At 37.9% G+C, this 22345-nt stretch overlaps 1 protein-coding gene across 1 annotated transcript; it reads right to left on the bottom strand.

Moving 5' to 3' along the window:
• Positions 1-1143: 1143 nt before the first annotated feature.
• Positions 1144-22038, bottom strand: CASP7 (caspase 7; the record flags this gene model as incomplete). Its single annotated transcript, XM_081328865.1, has 6 exons — positions 21747-22038; positions 12346-12494; positions 10326-10454; positions 9693-9868; positions 8537-8675; positions 1144-1397 (listed from the first exon to the last, which is right to left on the bottom strand). Exons 1-6 carry the CDS (start codon positions 21911-21913, stop codon positions 1144-1146), a joined length of 1014 nt encoding a protein of 337 aa, XP_081184991.1. The 5' UTR covers positions 21914-22038.
• Between the last annotated feature and the right edge of the window lie 307 nt (positions 22039-22345).

The following is a 22345-nucleotide window of genomic DNA, read 5'->3' as shown; positions in this document are numbered from 1 at the left end:
CTCTAGTTGTATAATAAATTTGCAAATCTATAAAGTGAATCTACTGTAAATATGTAGTAACAATATAGATGTTTTGTAAAAAAAAGTTATTTTAAAAAACATTGTGTTACATAATATTGATTGTATATTAAGAAAATAAGTAACCAACAATTACCAAGAGATGAAGACATTACAAGAGAATTTTTTGGGGGGCAAAGACTATGATTATGCATAGAGAAAGAGAACAAAATAATGGTTTGTTGAGAGAGGCAAATAATACAAGAAAATAGAAACTTAGAAATAATTTTCTTTTCTTTACTTGCTTTGTAGAATTATGCATTGAACAAATCAACAACCTATAATTTTGTTCTATTTATACACTACACTACATAACTATACTACCAAATGTCTTTGATACAAAATTATTTTTGTGTAAAATAGATTGTAAATTGTGTTTATTGTTCATTGATCTAAGAAAAGGATCAGGAACATTTTTTTCATTTTGGATAAAAATAAGAAATTTATATGTATCTTAGAATTAGAATTGGTTGCTAAAAAAGGAGAACAGAGAAACTAACAGTTGAACTACTGTGAATAGACTGGACCTTAGAGCAGACTCATTGAAATTATGGAGTTTAAATTAATAATAATGAAATCAAATAATACACAAAATAATGGATTTATAATAGACTAAATATGGATCCCACCTTGTGATTTTACATGTAGATTGGGATGAAAAAGAGCATTTAAGCATCCTTAGATGATTTCTCAAACCATTTTATCACTGATCATCAAATGAACATTGATAATACTTTTTTCCTATTCCAGATGGAAATATTTAACAAATATATACAATTATTCTTATAAATTAATGATGAATCTAAAAAAGTAATTAATAGAGGAAAAATGAGCTATTTCTGAGGGAAAGGAAGACGCCAGAGAAATATTGTGATTGTGCCTGGTGAAATAGAAAGAAGCAATAGGCACCTCTAACAACACAGAAACAAGTGGCACTGTGAAAATCAATATATTAATTGACTGAGGTAATCTTGGCATTGTATATTTTAAATGTCATGTATCAATTTTAACTCTAGATCTATGACTGCCTTCTGCTGGAAAAGCTTGGATTAAAAATATATTGCAAGTTATAATGCATTATGTATTTTAAATGTGCTGTGCTGGTGGCACCAATTTACAGAAATAAAGTTCTTTGGTTAGCATGGATACCACACAAGGAACCTGCTTCTTCCTGCAGAAGCGTGGGTCATCAGACTGAGATTCATAGTTTCTTGCTACTCTGTAATTAACCAAGGTCAGAATCTGCAGGATCTCCAAATTTTTGCCATACTCATTCAGCACTGAGCAAAGGGACTGCACAAACCAGGAGCCTTTCCCTGGATTCCTCCAGGAATAATAACCTAGAAGTAAGAATAGAGAAATGTCCTTTAATGACAGAATTAAGATGTTTTTTAAAGTCAGAAAGGGTAAAATACAGAATTTATCACACCGTGCAAATTTATATTGTAAATTTAGCTATCTAAATCCAACAATCCATAGGCAGAATAATACTAAACTGGCAGGCAGAAATATTGATTCCAAGTGCCTTTCAAGCTTCTGGTTAGTACAGTGAGCGCTCATTTACAGACCACAACTTCGACTGGCAACTCGGTTATTATGTAAAGTGGTCACTAAGTGAAACTACAATTGTGCTTGCGATTTTACTTCAACTTTCCTTTGCTTTATAAACCTGCAAGTCATAAGTGCAGAGTGGTAATGGGTTGCAATGACTATCTGTACATGTTTCATAGCCCATACGTGTGAAACCACCTTTTGCTGCATAGATTCAGTGGGACTGGTGTGCTCCATGTCCCATTCAATACTATCATTTATTTAATCCCATTTATTTATTTAACCCCATTTATATCCTGCCCTTCTCCGAAGACTCAGGGCGGCTTACAATCTAAGCACAAATCAAATGTGCTTAGCAATAGCCTTCATTCTATGTATATGCCTGCTTATTAGGGCTTTCGCCCCCCCCCCAGCAGCATTATTACAAAGTCAGCTTATTGCCCCCAACAATCTGGGTCCTCATTTTACCTACCTCGGAAGGATGGAAGGCTGAGTCAACCTTGAGCCTGGTGGGATGCGAACCTGCACTAATTGCAGGCAGCTGGTGTTACTTAAGGAGGCATTAGCCCACTGCTCCACCAAGATCATCTTGGGACATGACATTCAGATCTTTGACTTTTCTATTGCCCCCCTCCCACCCGCCCTCTGCTGTTTGGAACAAAGTCTGCATGCTTCTGACCTATCTATTAGAAAAGTCTTTTTTTTTATTAAAGTGTTTTACAAAAACAAAATTTTACAATATATCCCCAAATCCCTCCCACCCCAAACCCCCCCACTTCCCAGAGCTAAATACAGGATTATAGTTACAATAATCATATTCTAAATAAAAATTATGCATAATATACAATTAACCAAATTCATAATGCGCTTTAACTCTCTTTTAACATAACTACAAACAACGTACCAATAACAATATCCCACTAAAATCTACTCATAAGCTAAATGATACTTTTTAGTCCCATATTTGTTTTGAATATAATTTATCCATCTCCTCCAAACTGAAATATATCTTTCCTGTGAATGATCCTTCAGATAAGCAGAAATCTTAGACATTTCTGCAAGATTCGAAACTTTAAACACCCATTCTTCTACAGTGGGCAAACTATCCTTCTTCCAATATTGTCCCACCAGTAACCGTGCTGCCGTTATCATGTTCAACATCAAGTTAGTTTCTTTAACATCACAATCTACAACAATGCCCAATAAAAACAATTGCGGGGAGAACTTTATCTTTCTCTTAAAAATCTTTTGAATGTTCCACCAAATTTTAATCCAAAAAGCTTTTATATTTCTACAAGTCCACCACATGTGAAAATAGGTAGCTTCTAAACTACCACACCTCCAACATTTAGACTGTAAATTAGGATACATGTTGGACAGCTTCTTGGGATCCAGATGCCATCTATAAAACATTTTATAAAAATTTTCTCTTAAATTTTGAGCCTGGGTAAATTTAACATTTCTGACCCAAATTATCTCCCAGGTGTCCAACGAAATTGGTTCCTGAATATTTTGTGCCCACTTTATCATGCAGTCTTTAACCAGTTCCGTTTCTGAATCCAATTCAATTAAAGCATTATATATCCTCTTTATATGTGCACAATTAGAAAAGTCTTAAAACTGGATTTACAGTACGCCCTGCCACAGTGTTTTGTGACTCCTTACAGACACTGATACTGGACATTTCAATCCCTTTTTATAGTATTTTCTTCCCTGTTGCTCTGCATTTGTTATAGATTTCTGTTTTCTTTTGCCTTATTCTAAAATATTTATGATATTCACTTTTTTGATTGAGGCAGCTTATAAATTTATTAAACAAATAAATAAAAAAGCAAAGAACAAGGAAAAATTCTATCCCCTCTATATGTAATAAAACCTTATGGCTGTGGGAAATAAATTGTCTCTGGGATATATCTCTCATAGAAAGGGAATTTAAAAATTTTGAATAGGCTAGAATGTTTTCTAAAATAAAAAATGGGAAGGTTAAGTTATGAAAGATATTTTGAAAGAGAATGTTTTTCTTGTATGATGAATATCATGATTTTTAATTTCATGACATTCATATTTCATGATATATGACAATTAATTTGTGGAATAGATTGTTACAATGTGATAAAAAATATCAGCATTTTTACAGCCTGAGAGAAAATCAATACTTAAAAATAATTCAGTTAATGGGTATGAGCCATGTTAACCAAAAACAGAATTTGCACTTCTGTATGAGATGGTTTCTTAGAATAGAGGTCCCCAACCTTATGGGCACCAGGGACTGGTTCCGTGGAGAGAGGTTTTTCTGCAGACCGGAAGGTGTGTGATTTTGTGTGCTGCCTGCATCTTGCAGATGGGCTTTGCTTGTTTGTGCGGCCCAGCTGCTGGCATGCTGTGGCCCACTACTGGTCCACGGACCAGGGGTTGGGGACTCCTGCATTAGAACATGCTTCTGAGTTCATCAACGACACTTGAGGCACCATTGATGAAGTTATACTAATCAATCATGGCAATCCTCAATTTATTTTTTTATTCCAGGTAGTTCTTGACTTATGACCATTCATCTATCATGTTTCCCCAAAAATAAGACCCAACCAGAAAATAAGTTCTAGCATGATTTTTAGAATGTTCTTAATATAAGCCCTACCCCGAAAATAAGCTCCAGGTAAGATCGTCAGTCCCCTTCATGGATTACTGCCTTGTCGTGGCGAAGGGGCTTGCGTAATTCAATGAAGCTATGAGCTATGTCGTGCAGGGCCACCCAAGACGGACAGGTCATAGCAGAGAGTTCTGACAAAATGTGATCCACTGGAGAAGGAAATGGCAACCCACTCCAGTATCTTTGCCATGAAAACCCTATGGACAGTACCAAAAGGCAAAACGATATGACGCTGGAAGATGAGCCCCTCAGGTCGGAAGGCGTCCAATATGCTACTGGGGAAGAGCAGAGGGCTAGTACTAGTAGCGCCAGAAAGAATGAAGCGACTGGGCCAAAGCCGAAAGGACGCTCAGCTGTGGATATGTCTGGTGGTGAAAGGAAAGTCCGATGCTGTAAAGATTTTTTCTCCATAGGAACCTGGAATGTAAGATCCATGAATCAAGGAAAGCTGGACGTGGTCAAACAAGAGATGACAAGACTAAACATTGACATCTTAAGTATCAGCGAACTAAAATGGACAGGAATGGGTGAATTTAATTCAGATGACCATCAGGTATACTACTGCGGGCAAGAATCCCTCAGAAGAAATGGAGTAGCCTTCATAGTCAATAAAAAAATAGGAAAAGCAATACTGGGATACAATCCTCAAAATGACAGAATGATCTCAGTTCGAATCCAAGGCAAACCATTCAATATCACAGTAGTCCAAGTCTATGCCCCAACCACCGGTGCTGAAGAGGATGAAATTGACCGGTTCTATGAAGCCCTACAGCACCTTATAGAACTAACACCCAGAAATGATGTCCTTATCATCATGGGGGATTGGAATGCTGAAGTAGGAAGCCAAAAGATAACTGGAATAACAGGCAAGTTTGGCCTTGGAGTACAAAATGAAGCAGGGCACAGGCTGATAGAATTTTGTCAAGAGAATACGATGGTCATAGCAAACACTCTTTTCCAACAACCCAAGAGACGGCTTTACACATGGACATCACCAGACGGTCAACACAGAAATCAGATTGACTATATGCTCTGCAGCCAAAGATGGAGAAGCTCTATACAGTCAGTAAAAACAAGACCAGGAGCTGACTGTGGCTCAGACCATGAGCTTCTTGTTGCAAAGTTTAGGCTTAAATTAAAGAAAGTAGGGAAAAGCGCTAGGCCAGTCAGGTATGAATTAAATCATATCCCTGTTGAATATACAGTAGAGGTGACAAATAGATTTAAGGAATTAGATCTGATAGACAGAGTGCCTGAAGAACTATGGACAGAGGTTCGCAACATTGTACAACAGGTAGCAACCAAAACCATCCCAAAGAAAAAGAAATGCAAGAAAGCAAAATGGCTCTCTGAGGAAGCTTTGCAAATAGCTGAGGAAAGGAGGGAAGCGAAAGGCAAGGGAGAAAAAGAAAGATATGCCCAATTAAATGCAGAATTCCAAAGAATAGCTAGAAGAGATAAGAATGCATTCTTAAATGAACAATGCAAAGAAATAGAAGAAAACAATAGAATAGGGAGGACCAGAGATCTTTTCAAGAAAATTGGAGAGATGAAAGGAACGTTTCATGCAAAAATGGGCATGATAAAGGACCAAAATGGCAGGGACCTAACAGAGGCTGAAGAGATTAAGAAGAGGTGGCAAAATTACACAGAAGAACTATACAAGAATGAGCTTAACGTCCCTGATAATCACAATAAGGTGGTCGCTGGCCTCGAACCAGACATCCTAGAATGTGAAGTGAAGTGGGCCTTAGAAAAGCTGAGCAACAACAAAGCTAGTGGAGGTGACAGTATTCCAGCTGAGCTATTCAAAATCTTAAAAGACGATGCAGTAAAAGTGCTACACTCAATTTGCCAGCAAATTTGGAAAACTCAACAGTGGCCACAGGATTGGAAAAGATCAGTTTACATTCCAATTCCAAAGAAAGGCAGTGCCAAAGAATGTTCAAACTATCGCACCATTGCACTCATTTCTCATGCTAGTAAAGTTATGCTTAAAATTCTACAAGCTAGACTCCAGCAGTATGTGGATTGAGAACTACCAGAAGTACAGGCAGGATTTCGAAGAGGCAGAGGAACTAGAGATCAAATTGCTAACATACGCTGGATCATGGAGAAAGCTAGAGAGTTCCAGAAAAACATCTACTTCTGCTTCATTGACTATGCTAAAGCCTTTGATTGTGTGGATCATAACAAACTCTGGCAAGTCCTTAAAGAGATGGGCTTACCAGACCATCTTATTTGTCTCTTGAGAAATCTATATGCGGGCCAAGAAGCAACAGTGAGAACTGGACACGGAACCACTGATTGGTTCAAAATTGGGAAAGGAGTCCGGCAAGGCTGTATACTGTCGCCTTGCCTATTTAACTTATATGCAGAGCACATCATGAGAAAGGCAGGGCTAGATGAATCAAAAGTTGGAATTAAGATTGCCGGAAGAAACATCAACAACCTAAGATATGCAGATGATACCACTCTAATGGCAGAAAGTGAAGAAGAACTAAAGAGCCTCTTGTTGCGGGTGAAGAAGGAGAGTGCAAAAGTTGGGTTGAAACTAAACATTAAGAAAACCAAGATCATGGCATCTGGCCCTCTCAATTCCTGGCAAATAGATGGGGAAGAAATGGAGGTAGTGACAGATTTTATTTTCCTGGGCTCCAAGATCACTGCAGATGGGGACTGTAGCCAAGAAATTAAAAGACGCTTGCTCCTCGGGAGGAAAGCCATGACAAATCTAGACAGCACACTAAAAAGCAGAGACATCACCCTGTCAACAAAAGTGTGTATAGTCAAGGCTATGGTCTTCCCAGTTGCAATGTATGGCAGTGAAAGCTGGACCATAAGAAAGGCTGAGCGCCAAAGAATTGAAGCCTTTGAACTATGGTGCTGGAGAAGACTCCTGCGAGTTCCTTGGACTGCAAGGCGATCAAACCGGTCAGTCCTAGAGGAGATCAACCCTGACTGCTCTTTAGAAGGCCAGATCCTGAAGCTAAAACTCAAATACTTTGGCCACCTAATGAGAAGGAAGGACTCACTGGAGAAGAGCCTAATGCTGGGAAAGATTGAGGGCAATAGAAGAAGGGGACGACAGAGAATGAGGTGGCTGGATGGAGTCATTGAAGCAGTAGGCGTGAGCTTAGATGGACTCCAGAAGATGGTAGAGGACAGGAAGGCCTGGAGGAACATTGTCCATAGGGTCGCGATGGGTCGGACACGACTTCGCAACTAACAACAACAACAACAAGATCGTCAGTATCGCACATCCGTTGCAACACAGAAAGCGCCCAGTGCACAGGAGCTGACGCTGTCCGAGTTGCCAGCTCCTTGGCCTGCACACTCTGCGGCTGAGCAGCCTGTGCAGCACAGGTGAATCTGAGTGCTGTGACTGCCGGCCTAGCCCTCCAAGCAGCAGGTGGAGGCAGAGGGCTAGCGGGCTGTGGCTGCTGACAGACATTGGCTCCTGTGCACTTACCACCTCCTGTACGTGTGCTAGGAGGATGCCCAGCTGGGCTGGGCCTGGATGACAGAGGCCAGTTTCTCACCATCTCTGGGGCAGCCCTGCAGGCCAGATATGGACCTATCGTGGGCCAGATCCAGCCCACAGGCCTTATGATGAAAAAAATAAGTGACTTATGACCAGTTCTTGTTCTCATGACCATCACCTGACTCGCTGAACAGACATGAATCAGCAATGGAAACTTAGCAATGGAAATCCCAGTCCTAAATGCAGTCGTAAGTTGAGAAGTACATGAATTCTATTTGGTAGAGGTATACATCCCTACTGAAATGAGCATGGATGAGGTTGCTGTACTTGCCAACAGTTTGGTAAAGGAGGTGTGCATTTTGCTGGACTTGAATAGAAGATCCAAGACATGAGGGGAAAAATAGGTGTTGGAATTAAGGAGGAATTGAGGAATTTGCAACAGAGCACTTTTCACTACCCTACCATTATCTCTTTCACCCACGCGTGTATGTGCACACAAGTCTAGGAACAGGCATGTTTGTTTTACAGAACTGCCGATAAGCCTAGTTTTTCTATTTATATAGTTGTGAGATAACAAACTAGTCCCAATTAGATAATGATGTCCCATTACTGTTTTAGCATGCATCACCTAATACCTGCTAGATGCTTAGTCATCACCAACATTCACTGTAAAGAAAATTCCCCCAAAATAGCCTTTACTCAAATAATCACTTTTCAAATGCCTACATTTTCTCTCACATTTTATGCCTGACTCATCCTATATCAAACTGTTAAACCCCACCCACCCCAAAGTGTACCTGACACAGTGGAATATGCATACAAAAAATCTGCCTCAACTGGAATCTTGTATCTTGGATTGGCATCCATTTCCAGGGTGTCATTTGAAGAACCTGAATCTGTCTCAATCCCTTCATCAAATTCAGAACCTCGGCATGCCTGAAACCATAATATTAAACAGTAGGCGTAATTTGCATATGTATAAATGGCACATGGTAAACAAAAATCATAACATTTTATGATAGTTCTCTAGCAGATTCATTTGGTGAATGAAGAAATACTTACACTTTGTAAAATTAAATACTGTACATTAATGAATTTGACCAGGATAACCACTAAAGTGCACATTAATGACTTCTACTACTGATAAGCAGCAAAGAGTTCCATCAAAAATGCTTTAACTCTGAGGGCTGCAGCATAAATGTTCCGGCTGCATTTCATTTACTAGACTATGTGGAAAAGGTCAAGCTGTAGCTAGTGGGCATATGATTTATTATTCATAAAGTTTCCAAAATTATACTCATACCTAGTTTTGGGATATATATTTGCCCCTGGGCTATCCAAAAGACATAATAACGAAGAGAAAACCTTTGCCTCTTAGTCACAAAGGTAAACAATGAGAAGAGAAGGTCTGGAGAAATAAAGCTGCACAGAATTGACAACTGTGCTTGAGATATGAAGCTTCCTTATATTCAAAGCCAATCTAGCTTTGTACTGGGCCATCTAGCAAAATTCACATTGATAGGATTAGACCTCATATATGTCAACAAAATTAATCTCAGCCCAGCTATGCTTAGTATACCTTCCCTACACTGAAGAATGAAGTATTATAGAACAATGGGCCACGGCATCCCACAAAAGAGTAAAAGGAGAACAATCAAGTAGTTTCTGTGACCTGCTGTGGCATGCGTAGTACAAAAAGGAAAAGATTTAGACTTTTCAAGGAATGATAAAGACAGCCCAGATTTTCTTCAAAGATCACAAATGTAGTTATATGATCACAAATGTAGTTATATATGACATTTACAAGAAAATGTCTGTGAATTTTGTACCCTTTTTACTTGCAGTTTTTTGGTGGTGTTTTCAAATATATGGGTATGCCAGGCTATTTCTAGCTGTGTTTTGTTTTGATAAAACATTCCGTCCTTTAAGAACTAAAATCAGAAAACATCTTACCTGAATAAAGAACAGTTTGGGTTTTCCAATTAGGCTTTGGCATTTGTCTCCTCTGAAAAGTGTTGTCAAATCCTTGATTGCCATGAATGCATCTGTACCGTAGATGCGGCCTTCATCTCCATGGCTTAATAAAATGCAGGAAAAACAAGCAGCATCACTGTGATCTTCATTGGCAACTACAAATCAACCAGATCTCCCATCATTAAATGAACAGCTCTATTTAGTAATTACAACTAAAAAGGGCATTTTTTTCCAACTAGGTCTTTTGTCTTCCTGCTGCTTGAAGCTTATGATTTTTAAAGTACTGGTTTTAATTTAAAGAGTGTTGGGTTTTATAAAACATGAGATTCTGTGCATGAAAACAGGCACATAGTTTTAACAATAAATAATCTTAAAACATTACAGGTGCTGAAATTGGTTTACAATTTGAGGATCCTAAAGCTCCAGAGAATTGATATGTGATTTATTATTCTTTCTCTCAACCTTGCACTTGTGTTGAGCTTACAAATTTCGGGAATTCCCAGACACCTGGTTATGCATTTTTAGTACTTATCAGCTTGGCATCAACTTAGAAAAAGTTGTCCAAACTAGATTTCAAGATAATAGTTAAGTCAAGTTAAAAAAAATCAGTACCTTCACCAAGGATTTCCCTCATTTTCTTACAGCTGAGATCATTATAGATGTAAACATCAAAACCAACATCCCGAAAACTTTTCTGCAAGTCACCAGCATCTTTGTCAGTGCCATTTCGTATACACATTCCTAAGCCAAAACAAATGAATGTCACAACCGGCTGTGTGAAATAATATTTTATACAAGCAGTTTTATAAACTATAGCTCTGCATAATTTCCACATAATCATTTCTCTAATATTTGCTGAAGCTCAAAGTATGCTATTTTTACTTTTCTATAAGTGGCAAGTAACTGCACTATAAGGGAATGAGCCAGCAACTACAATTATGCTTGCATGGTAATTGAGACTAAACATGCATTCAAAATATTTAAATAAGTATTTCTTTAAAATGCAGTGAAGCAAAGAGAAGAACAAAAGCCTCCTTTTAAAAAAATAGAGGCAAATTAAGAACTAAATTTAAAATCAAAAAATTAAAACTCCTCCGAAAGAGGTACTTGATATTTAAAACAACTTTTCAAAACCAAAGACTTTTGTAAACAAAAGAAAAGTTTTAATTATGGCTACCACGCTGGGCTTCAGTCATCTGACTGTTAGATGGCTACAACAAAGTCATACATGTATTAATAGTATCTTCCCCCCCCCCCAAATCAATCCGTTATAGCCTATTTAACAGCTTGGTGGAGGCAAAACAATAATTCTAAAATCCACAATGAATAGAGTGTATTACAGTTAAACTCTGGCTTGGTAAATTTTGGATTTAGCAGACAATATGAATTTGAACTAACAACAACAACAAAAGATTTGTTTTTTGATAGACATAACTTCACCCACTCTGGAAAAGTGAAGCTTACTGTATTTTTTTTAATTAAAAAAGTCTACGTTAACAACCACAACAAACCAGTGAGCATTTGAAGTTACAGCTGCCCTCAACAATTTTTCCTCCCTAAGGAATCTGGCACTGAAGTAAATGTCCTGAGGATCCTATATCCCATAGTGCATGCCTATCTACAGCCTCTGGCTACAGATTTGTTCTGGGTATAATTCAAGATGCTGGCCGTCATCTTTAAAGCCCAAAACGACTTGGGATGAGATTATCTGAAGGACCGTCTCTACCCAGGTACATCCAGCTGACCAATCACAGTGAGGAGGCAGGGAATGTTGCAGTTCCCCCCTCTTAAGGAGGTACATCTTATGGGATTCAGAAGAAGGGTCTTTTGTGTGGTGGTTACCTTCCTTTCCATTGCCACGGAGGTTAGACTAGCCCCTACTTTGACATTCTTTCAAAAGGTCCTGAAGACCTGGGTTTGACAATGGGTCTGAGGAACCTGGAATGAGTTCAAGTGGCTTGTTTCACCAGATATGTGTGTGTGTGTGTGTGTGTGTGTGTGTGTGTGGTGTTGTTTTTACTATTTGTATGTTTTTTTATTTTTTGTAAGCCATCCACAATCATTGAAAGTGAGTGGGTGACCACATAAACTCTCTAAAAATAAAATAAATAAATCTATTGCTTGTGCCACATAGTTTATACCTATCTTGACTGGCACTGTGGCAGCCACTATGTACCCTTCTGCACCTGGCAGCAGCTCTACCCAGCGGTCACTTATCTGCCTGCCAGACTACTTTCAAGCCACCTGGTACTTGTGACTTCCTGCCGGTGTTATCCTTGAAGTGCCTGCTTGTTGGAAGCAGGCAGAAAGTCACAAGGAAGTTCTCACTTAATGAGCCACAATTCTAAATAACAAATAGGAACTGCTGTTGTTAAACGATGTGGTATATGACCTCACATCTTACTACCGCATTGTTAAGCGACAGAAATTACAGCTCCAATTACTGTTGTTAAGTGAGGTCTACATATACATTATTTTAACCTATGTCAGGTTTGTACTAAAACAAGAAGTCACTTAATATCAGCACATTGTGAAATATCACTCATTAAAAGTATTCACTTTAAAAAGTTCACACATCTTTTTAAAAGTTATAACAAGAAATTAGTGTGCAGGAAAAAGAATAAAGGAGTACCTGTATCTTTCGCAAAGTTCTTATTGTTTATAATAATGCATTTACCAAGCTTCTTAAAGGCTATATTATATTGGAACGTAGGGATAATAATTCGATACTGGTCACCAGAAGAATCCTCTGGTTGATCTTCCCATTCATTCTTCTTTTTTCTGTGGAAATAGAACTAAATGTTACTGTGAAAAGAATGCAAATGATCTCCGAACAATCCAATAACTACAGATCTGTCTAGTGAAATTAAAACACATATAATTAAAATGGCTTGTAAAAATAAGAGTGCATTACTCACAATATAGTGGGGTCCAGTGATGGCTTATTGAGGAGTTGGAAAACCAAAGCCTCCTTCAGAGGAAAAGTAACAGTCCCTTCACTCAAGAATTATGCTTCACTAAAGCCACTCATACAACATCCCCAGGCCACTTTAACCAGCCTGAGGGGCTCTGGATCTAAAGAGCACATGGCTGAGCTTACAGCCCTAAGGTCCCTGTCTACTTCCTGAGGATCACCAGTTCAAACCACTGATATATACTTGAGTACGTATGGGTTCAGAGAAGAGCAGGCAATGAAGATTATAAAAAAACTGGAAAATAAGTCTTACATGACTGTAATTTTATCTCCCCCCATGACTTCTAGAGTATATATTTTAGCTGTTAACTAAATATTCATCATAATTTTTGCTAGTTTGTTACCTTTGAAGGTTAACACTTGCCCGGTGTTGAACACAGTCATTGACCAATGCAGACTTTATTCCTTTATCTTTAAGTATATTTATCCTTATTTTGTTCCTTATGTATACTCTTTAATAAAATTGATCTCTTCACCATAAAATGTGTACTCTTTAACAATATTGGTCTCATCACCATAATAAAATGTGTGCAAGCAATTGAACAATGGAATTATAACACATGAAGATATATTCCAATTGAGTGATAGGAAAAAAAAGAGTAACAATTCAACAAAGTCTAATGCAAGAGGCTAGACAACTACAGTACTTGCTAAAGATGTTTTGAGTTTCATTTCTTAATGTCCTACATGGCCCTTTTCAACTCAAGGTTTCTAGGATATACCTAGTTATAGTCTCCCTGTTAGTCTTTTGGCAAAGGACATTCGCTAGGACAAACAGGATCCTATCTAATAAGCAGACCTCATCAATTTGGTACTCAGGAATATTTGAAGTTACATTTTATCTAATAGGTGTTATTAAGAACTCAGGGACTAGTCCTCAAAGATCTACATGTCACCTTATTTTAAAGTAACAGTATGTTTAGGATCATGTAAGTCTAGACTCAGATTACCGGAAATTACTCAAATTTTATGAGAAATGCTTGGCAGGACATTAAGGAAGTAAATCTGCAATGTACATGCCACGTTTTGGAAATTCCTGTATTTCTCTGACAAAGCAAATAATTAACTGCCTTGATAATAATGGAAGGGGATCACTGATTTAAGGAAATTTTTTTAAATTTATGGTCAGCTCAATTGCTTAAAGCAGAATCAAAGTTTCATTGTCCTCTAGAAGTCAATAAGCCCAGACCCTACAAATAGAAATATAAATGCAAATTTAAGGAAAGATATATCATCTATGTAATATTTCTGTTATTGATTACAGTGAACTACTGTTTCCTCTTTAAACACAACTAAAGCTATACTGGTCCTCTGCAATTATCATCAAAAACACAATTTGCTACTTCACAGAATGGGCTTTATCTACTTTACAGCCTTTTTTTGATCATCTATGCATGTTACAAATACAAAACGTAACATCAGACATATCCTGGCTACTGCTTTATTTTACACACGTTAATTTCTTTAATTATTCTAACAAATGTATGATTCTACACTCTACCTTTTTATTGTCAATCTTATTTAAAATGATTTTTCAAATTTTAATTTCACTAATATCTAACACTAGGTAGCCCCTAATATTATATATCTCTTCTTCCCTTGAATGAATAGGAAAAAGAAAGAACGGTACCTTGGTTCTTCATCAAGTGGTACACTACTCTGCATCTGAAAAATACGTCCACCTTATGCTGAGGGATAATTATCTTTTCTAATAATGCGAGCATCTCATCATGCTCACGCAACACCAGAAACTGAAACAAACTACAATGTGTTCACAGACTCAACAATTTGTCTGTGTCAGCAATAGGTCACGCTGGACTTTTCTATAAGGCTATTGAAAGGGCCATTACTATGGCCTAACACATAGCTGAGGTCATGTAAGCCTCTTCTGCTCCAGCTGAAAGGCAGAAACGATGTACTTGCATCAATGTTATTTTATTATTGCACTGTTGTTACAGTACAGAATGCAAGAATGCATACAAAAGGCAGGTGCAACATACTGCACATTCAAGCAGGAAGATATCCTTTAAAGCCAAGATCCAGCTTTGAATATTTACCCCCACAATTTACTAATTCAAAGGGGGAGAAAACCTTTCCACTGCATTTAAAGCAATACTATACATTTGTTTGTTTGTTTATCATATTTCTAAACCACCCAGCTCCCTCAAAGAGGAGTGTACAATATAATATAATCAGTAAACAACGTATAAAAGTTACCATTAAAAATTAAAACTTAGGGTTAAAATTTCAAAATGATAGAATAATGACAATTAAACATCAAAAGGGGGAGGAATCCTAAGATGGCCATTTAGCATTGGATTATTACAGGTGGGAAAGACGTCCTCAAGGAAATTATTGTAAAAATAGTTGTAAATTCATTCATGTCCTTATTAAATAAGTTTATGTCTTTCTGCCATGTGAAAATGTTACACTCATTACATTTTTTGATATATTTGCAACTGTTTACTTATAAACTTCAACCTCAACTGAAAAACAATTAAACTAATTAACTACAACAGAGACATGAATTTGATTGAAAGAGGTAAAAGAGAACTCATATAATCAAGTGTAGAGAAAATAAAAATTCCAGCAAAATATGGTGATGTAAATATCACAGGATGCAACAATTTAGGCCTTTTCCATAACATCTGAAGTAACAAAATGGTAAAAACACAAAATGTAAGAATTATCTCACAAACCTAGATGAGCTTTAATGAAGATGAAATAATTTAATTTTTGGATGTGACCATCTGTAGTTAAAGATTAAACTTTGAATGTTTTACTTCATTTAGACCTGTTGCATTTTCAAACAATTTTATATGAAAATTAAAATGAAAATACTAAGAAATGTGATATAAACCTTCCACCACCTTTTCTAAAAAATTTTAAGAAAAAGAAAAATAAATGCTAATTTTTCTTATTTATTTTTTTCTGAGTATTTGTATTTTATTTATTAGATTTTTATCCTGCTATTATTACTTGATAAGTAATTTAAGGCAGTTAACACAACATAATACTCATTATTCCTATTTTACCAACAACTGCAAACCTGTGAAGTGAGTTGGACTTAGAGTAACCAAAATCACCCAGTCAACTTTCATGCCTAAGGCAGAACAAGAATTCAGTCTTCTGGTTTCCCATCAAACAGAATTTTTGAACAGAATGAGCACCCAATAGAATTATGGATAAATTATTTATCTATTTCAAAATAGCAAAACTAGTGGACATACATATATATGTATGATATACAAACATGAATTTAGAGAACTGACACACAAAAATCTGATGTATGTGTAAACCCGTCCTAAACCTATTTGAAGATCTGTCATATCTCTTTAGCATATTTCATCAGCTGAGATTCTAGAGTAACATATATTGGTGAATTGCACATTTGAAAGAACAATAAAACACTGTGATACTATTTTTATCTCTTTATAAAACTATATGGAGATTCTTATAAAAAAAATTACATTGGCCTGCCACCTTGTGGGCAAACCATGCACTTTATCCTTTTAAGTTTTTTTTTAAATGAATGGCCTGTTATTTTTTTCATTTTAAAAAAAAGGAATCGGTTTAAGACTAATTGATTAGATTCAAATATTTTTTTAAAAAAAAATTAAATAGCTTATTAAAAAACCCAAAGTATTATAGTTTTATAATCTGTGCTAAAGTAAGGTTTTAAAAATGTTTTGTGAAGTGATCTGAAAGGGAAAATGTAATTTGGAGACCACATAATTGTATGCACACTCAGTTGTCAGTAATTGCTCCGTTGTCAGGCTCATGTGTGATTCTGGCAATAGGCTTCTTTGATTTAAGGAAACGAAGACAGGTGCAGCAATCATGCCCACCCAAGCTTCTAATCACCTTTCCCATCCCTGCTACAAGCCATATCTTGCATAGAGAAATCTGCTTTTGTGAAATGTTCAAATGGAAGGAATCAGGATAGGCTTCCAACTGAATTTTATCTCACTTGAATACATGTCTCTCACTAGAGACATTCTTATCAGAAACAAACAAAAACACGTCCCACTTCTCTTTTCTTCACTTCCCTCATCTCTTTATATTGTTAAGCCATGTTTTAGCAATGAAAACAAAAAAGGCGAAACGCCCCATACATGGGAAAAAATGCTCTCTATTTATTAGCAACAGAGTGCCTGTCTGTGCTTGTAATACTAAACATTGTTTTTCTTCTCCAACAAAAATGTTTTTCTTGCTTTTGGAAATACACATGTGACATGGAAGCAATGTACCTTGAAGTCAGTTTATTGAAAATTGTTTGTGTGAAAATATAAACTAAGTTAGAAAGAAAAATAATAATCCTGGCAAGAGAATCACTTAAGCCAACCTTACACCCTCCAGTTGTGATTGCTAGTGTACTTCCATACCTATATTATCTGGAAACTGCAACATCTAAACATGATGTGGTGGTTAGCAGTTGGGAAAGCTGTATTGTACAGTATGTATGACCCCAACAAAGCCTTTAACAACCTAATAAAACATGTCCCCAATTTTTCTCAGCCTGTTTTGAGGAACAGATTCAGGTTGCTTAAATGATTTGCACAGATAAACAAAACAGAGCCAGTTTGGTCCTATGCTAAAGGCAGCAGACTGGAAACTGATAAATTGGGAGTTCTAATTCTGCTTTAGGCATGAAATCTGGGTTATCTGAGACCAGACATGTTAAACTCAAGGCCTATGGGCCAGATCCGGCCCATAGTATGTTTAGATTTGGCCCATAAGCAGACTAGTAGGAGGAGGTGATTAAGTATGCAGTGAGGTGTGTGCATGGGTGTGTGCTGAAGCAGCGGCAGGGCCTGAGGGAGAGTCAGCTGGAGCTGAGGTCTTGCTGGGTCTCTGCTGAGGCCTCAGGATCAGCGTGTATGGCTCCAGCTGATCAGAGCTTCTGGTGGCCTCAGTGGTGGCCAGCAGCTGCACGTAGTCGGGGGGGGGGGGAAAGAGTCAGCTGGAGCTACGGGGCTGCTGGGGCTCCAGCTGACTCTTCCCCCCCAGACTGCGTGTGGCTGCACACCACCTTTGAGGCCACCGTAATCCCCAATCAGCTGGAGCTGTGCGCACTGGGTTGTCAGCTCCACTGGGGGAATGAGTGAATGCATGGGGGAGGAGAGAAGAGGTTGTAAAAGGAAGGAGAAATGAGGGGGGAGAGAAGGTGATAGAGAGGAGAGATGTTGGTGGAGCAAACCTGAGAAGGTCATAGACTAGAAAGGCTTCTGTGGGGCAAGCCTGAGGGAGAGAAGCCAGAAACAGCAACTGGCCTTTTGAGGACAATCATAATGTTGATGCAGCCCTCAGTGAAATTGAGTTTGACACTGCTGTCTTAGACAGTCTCTCTCTCTCTCTCTCAACCTTAGGAAGCAAGCAATGGTAAATTACTTCTGAAATCTGGCCAAGAAAACTGGACTAGGCAGTTGCCAGGAGTCAACATTGAGTTCAAAGCATGTCTCCCCGCAAGTAAACATCCCTATAGTATAAGACTAGGAAAAAAATTCTGAAAAGCTTTCATCTGTATAGATCATCAGGTTTTATAAGCATAGGAACAGATGTTGCAGAATGAGAAGCTGAAACCTTTATTGGCTTTCAACTCTTTGAGATTGCAGAATAGAAAACTATGATTAAGACCCAAAGAGGGGATAGACAATTAGCTATGCACAAGTGAATTTTTGTTTGGCCTTAGGCTTTCCTGAAGCCTCTCTCATGAAACCCTAGTTTGATATTCCATTATACTACTGTAAGCCCATCTTAAAGACAAGACTTGGACTATTGTGTAATAAACATAATAAAAAAAGTAAAATAAAAGGTTTCATATACTATGCCTGCCAAAAAAGTAAATCCATTTTACTCAAAAACTTGTTTAAGAATTTATAATCTGTTTTTAGAATAAACATTTTTTTCCAGGATAGCTTATAGTCAGTATCATAAAGTCCTGTTAGAAAGCATTTTAAAACCACTATCTAAAAACATTAAATAGGGATCTAAAAACATTAAATAGGGATATAAAACAATTCTTCATCCGTTAATAAAACTTTTGAAACAGAAATCAAGTGACAATTTAAAATCCAGTCTATTTCCTTAAATGTTTGAGGTGAATAGTCATATAAAACACATAAATAAAATAATTGGGGATGGTAATAAACATTTCCCCTTCATGGATTACTGCCTTGTCGTGGCGAAGGGGCTTGCATAATTCAATGAAGCTATGAGCTATGCCGTGCAGGGCCACCCAAGACGGAAAGGTCATAGCAGAGAGTTCTGACAAAACGTGATCCACTGGAGAAGGAAATAGCAACCCACTCCAGTATCTTTGCCATGAAAACCCTATGGACAGTACCAAAATGCCAAATGATATGACATTGGAAGCTGAGCCCCAATTCCAGAGAACAGCTAGAAGAGATAAGAATGCCTTCTTAAATGAACAGTGCAAAGAAATAGAAGAAAATGATAGAATAGGGAGGACCAGAGATCTTTTCAAGAAAATTGGAGAGATGAAGGGAACATTTCATGCAAAAATGGGCATGATAAAGGACCAAAATGGCAGGGACTTAAAAGAGGCATTAGAGATTAAGAAGAGGTGGCAAAATTACAGAGAAGAACTATACAAGAATGAGCTTAATGTCCCTGATAATCACAATGAGGTGGTCACTGACCTTGAGCCAGACTTCCTAGAATGTGAAGTGAAGTGGGCCTTAGAAAAGCTGAACAACAACAAAGCTAGAGGAGGTGACAGTATTCTAGTTGAGCTATTCAAAATCTTAAAAGACGATGCAGTAAAAGTGCTACACTCAATTTGCCAGCAAATTTGGAAAACTCAACAGTGGCCACAGGATTGGAAAAGATCAGTTTACATTCCAATTCCAAAAGAAAGGCAGTGTCAAAGAATGTTCAAACTATCGCACCATTGCACTCATTTCTCACACTAGTAAAGTTATGTTTAAAATCCTACAAGCTAGACTCCAGCAGTATGTGGACTGAGAACTACCAGAAGTAAAGGCAGGATTTCGAAGAGGCAGAGGAACTAGAGATCAAATTGCCAACATACACTGGATCATGGAGAAAGCTAGGGAGTTCCAGAAAAACATCTACTTCTGCTTCATTGACTATGCTAAAGCTTTTGATTGTATGGATCACAACAAACTGTGGCAAGTTCTTAAAGAGATGGGCGTACCAGACCATCTTATTTGTCTCTTGAGAAACCCTATATGTGGGCCAAGAAGCAACAGTGAGAACTGGACACGGAACCAGTGATTGGTTCAAAATTGGGAAAGGAGTCTGACAAGGATGTATACTGTCGCCCTGCCTATTTAACTTATATGCAGAGCACATCATGAGAAAGGCAGGGCTAGATGAATCAAAAGTTGGAATTAAGATTGCCGGGAGAAATATCAACAACCAATATCATGCAGATGATACCACTCTAATGGAAGAAAGTGAAGAAGAACTAAAGAGCCTCTTGTTGCGAATGTAGAAGGAGAGTGCAAAAGTTGGGTTGAAACTTAACATTAAGAAAACCAAGATCATGGCATCTGGCCTCTCAATTCCTGGCAAATAGATGGGGAAGAAATGGAGGTAGTGACAGATATTATTTTCCTGGGCTCCAAGATTACTGCAGATGGGGACTGTAGCCAAGAAATTAAAAGACGCTTGCTCCTCGAGAGGAAAACCATGGCAAATCTAGACAGCACACTAAAAAGCAGAGACATCACCCTGTCAACAAAAGTGCGTATAGTCAAGGCTATGGTCTTTTCAGTTGCAATGTATGGCAGTGAAAGTTGAACCATAAGAAAGGCTGAGCGCCAAAGAATTGAGGCCTTTGAACTATGGTGCTGGAGAAGACTCCTGCGAATCCCTTGGACTGCAAGGCGATCAAACCGGTCAGTCCTAGAGGAGATCAACCCTGACTGCTCTTTAGAAGGCCAGATCCTGAAGCTAAAACTCAAATACTTTGGCTACCTAATGAGAAGGAAGGACTCACTGGAGAAGAGCCTCATGTTGGGAAAGATTGAGGGCAATAGAAGAAGGGGACAACAGAGAATGAGGTGGCTGGGTGGAGTCACTGAAGCAGTAGGAGTGAGCTTAAATGGACTCCAGAAGATGGTAGAGGATGGGAAGTCCTGGAGGAACGTTGTCCATAGGGTCGCAATGGGTCGGACACGACTTCGCAGCTAACAACACCAACAACAATAAACATTTGTCTCTAAGTAGAGATTTTCATGGAGTCTGAAAAAATCAAACTTTTGAATGTCAAATGTTTTATTTCAAAGGGGAAATGGGTTGATTCAGTTTTAAAATGTTTCATGCTTCACACCTATTGAATGCTGAATCCCTAACTTTTGTTGCTAACTTTTTCTTCAATCAAGCATGACTGTCAGTAGCAGAAATAGTAGACCGGGGTCCCCAACCTGTGGTTCATGGCCTGTTGGCTACTGGACTGTATGAAGGGATAGCCAGTTCCTGTGTGCGTGCAACTCACACTCACCACACTTGCGCCAGCGCCACTCCAATATCCCACTGGTGCTAGCACCACCCCCGAACATTCTACCGACACTAGTGCTGCCTCAAGCATCCTACCAGCGCTAGCACCTCCCTGAATGTCCCTCCGGTGCTAGTTGCATTTGTAGCACTCGCACAGCCCCATTTGCACATGTGCAAGTGCACAGCCCGTTTGCCTGCCTCCCTTTCCGGGCTGCCAAACTAAAAAGGTTGGAGACCTCTGCAGTAGACTATATTATGAAAATACAACAGTAAACTATCAAACTCTTCAGAGTATGTTACCATTTGGACCCCATAATCATATGAATACACTTTAAAATATTTTCACAAATGACATATTGAGGTAAATATTCCCAACCGTTTTAATTTACAAAAAAAAGTCTTCAAAAAATTGAAAGTGGTTATTCTGTCAATATATCAAAAGATCATAAACATTCCTACGTCACAGAATTATTTGTTCACATTGTTCGCCACAGATGAACTGTAATCATAACTTTTTGTACACTTATTTTATACAGATTTAAGATTTCTAATTTAAAAATTAATTTTCTTACTTTCCAAAGATGGATAACCGATCAGTTCTTGAAGGTTTTGCATCCACTGCATCAGCATAATCATTTTTAGTATCTTCAGCCATCAGTGACCACACAGGAACAGATATCTTCTGCCAATACTTAGACTCTGCAATCAATATTCTTACAATTATCATTTTAGGTAGCATGATATATTTCTATTTTTAAAACAAATGAATCTAGAAGTTAGACATTTGCATTCAAATTTAGGTTGAAATATGTTTTACAAAACTATTCAAATCAGTTTCTTTGCTTCTTATTTTTAACACTACCAGAGAAATGGAAAACCACATACATGTGAAGAAAAAAACGCCTGCTCTAAGTTACATTTCATTGAATTGTCTACAGCTAAATTCCAAACATGCTGCCATGTTCCCAATAAAAGATACAGCTGCTTTAAGATCTGTGCTCAAGGGCTATATTTGTGCCCTCGAGCTTTGAACCATTTTGGGAAACTGAATGTGAAATACCATACAGGTCTCATAATGTTTAGCAGGTTTTTTTCCCCAGAATGTCATAGAAAGAAATCATTAAAAACAAAAAAGCAATTTAAAAATGGATGTCCATTCAAACAAATAATA

This window comes from Vipera berus (genome assembly GCF_964194415.1).
Source record: "Vipera berus genome assembly, chromosome: 5".
Classification (NCBI taxonomy): Eukaryota; Metazoa; Chordata; class Lepidosauria; order Squamata; family Viperidae; genus Vipera; species Vipera berus.
This window is presented reverse-complemented; position numbering and strand designations above follow the sequence as displayed.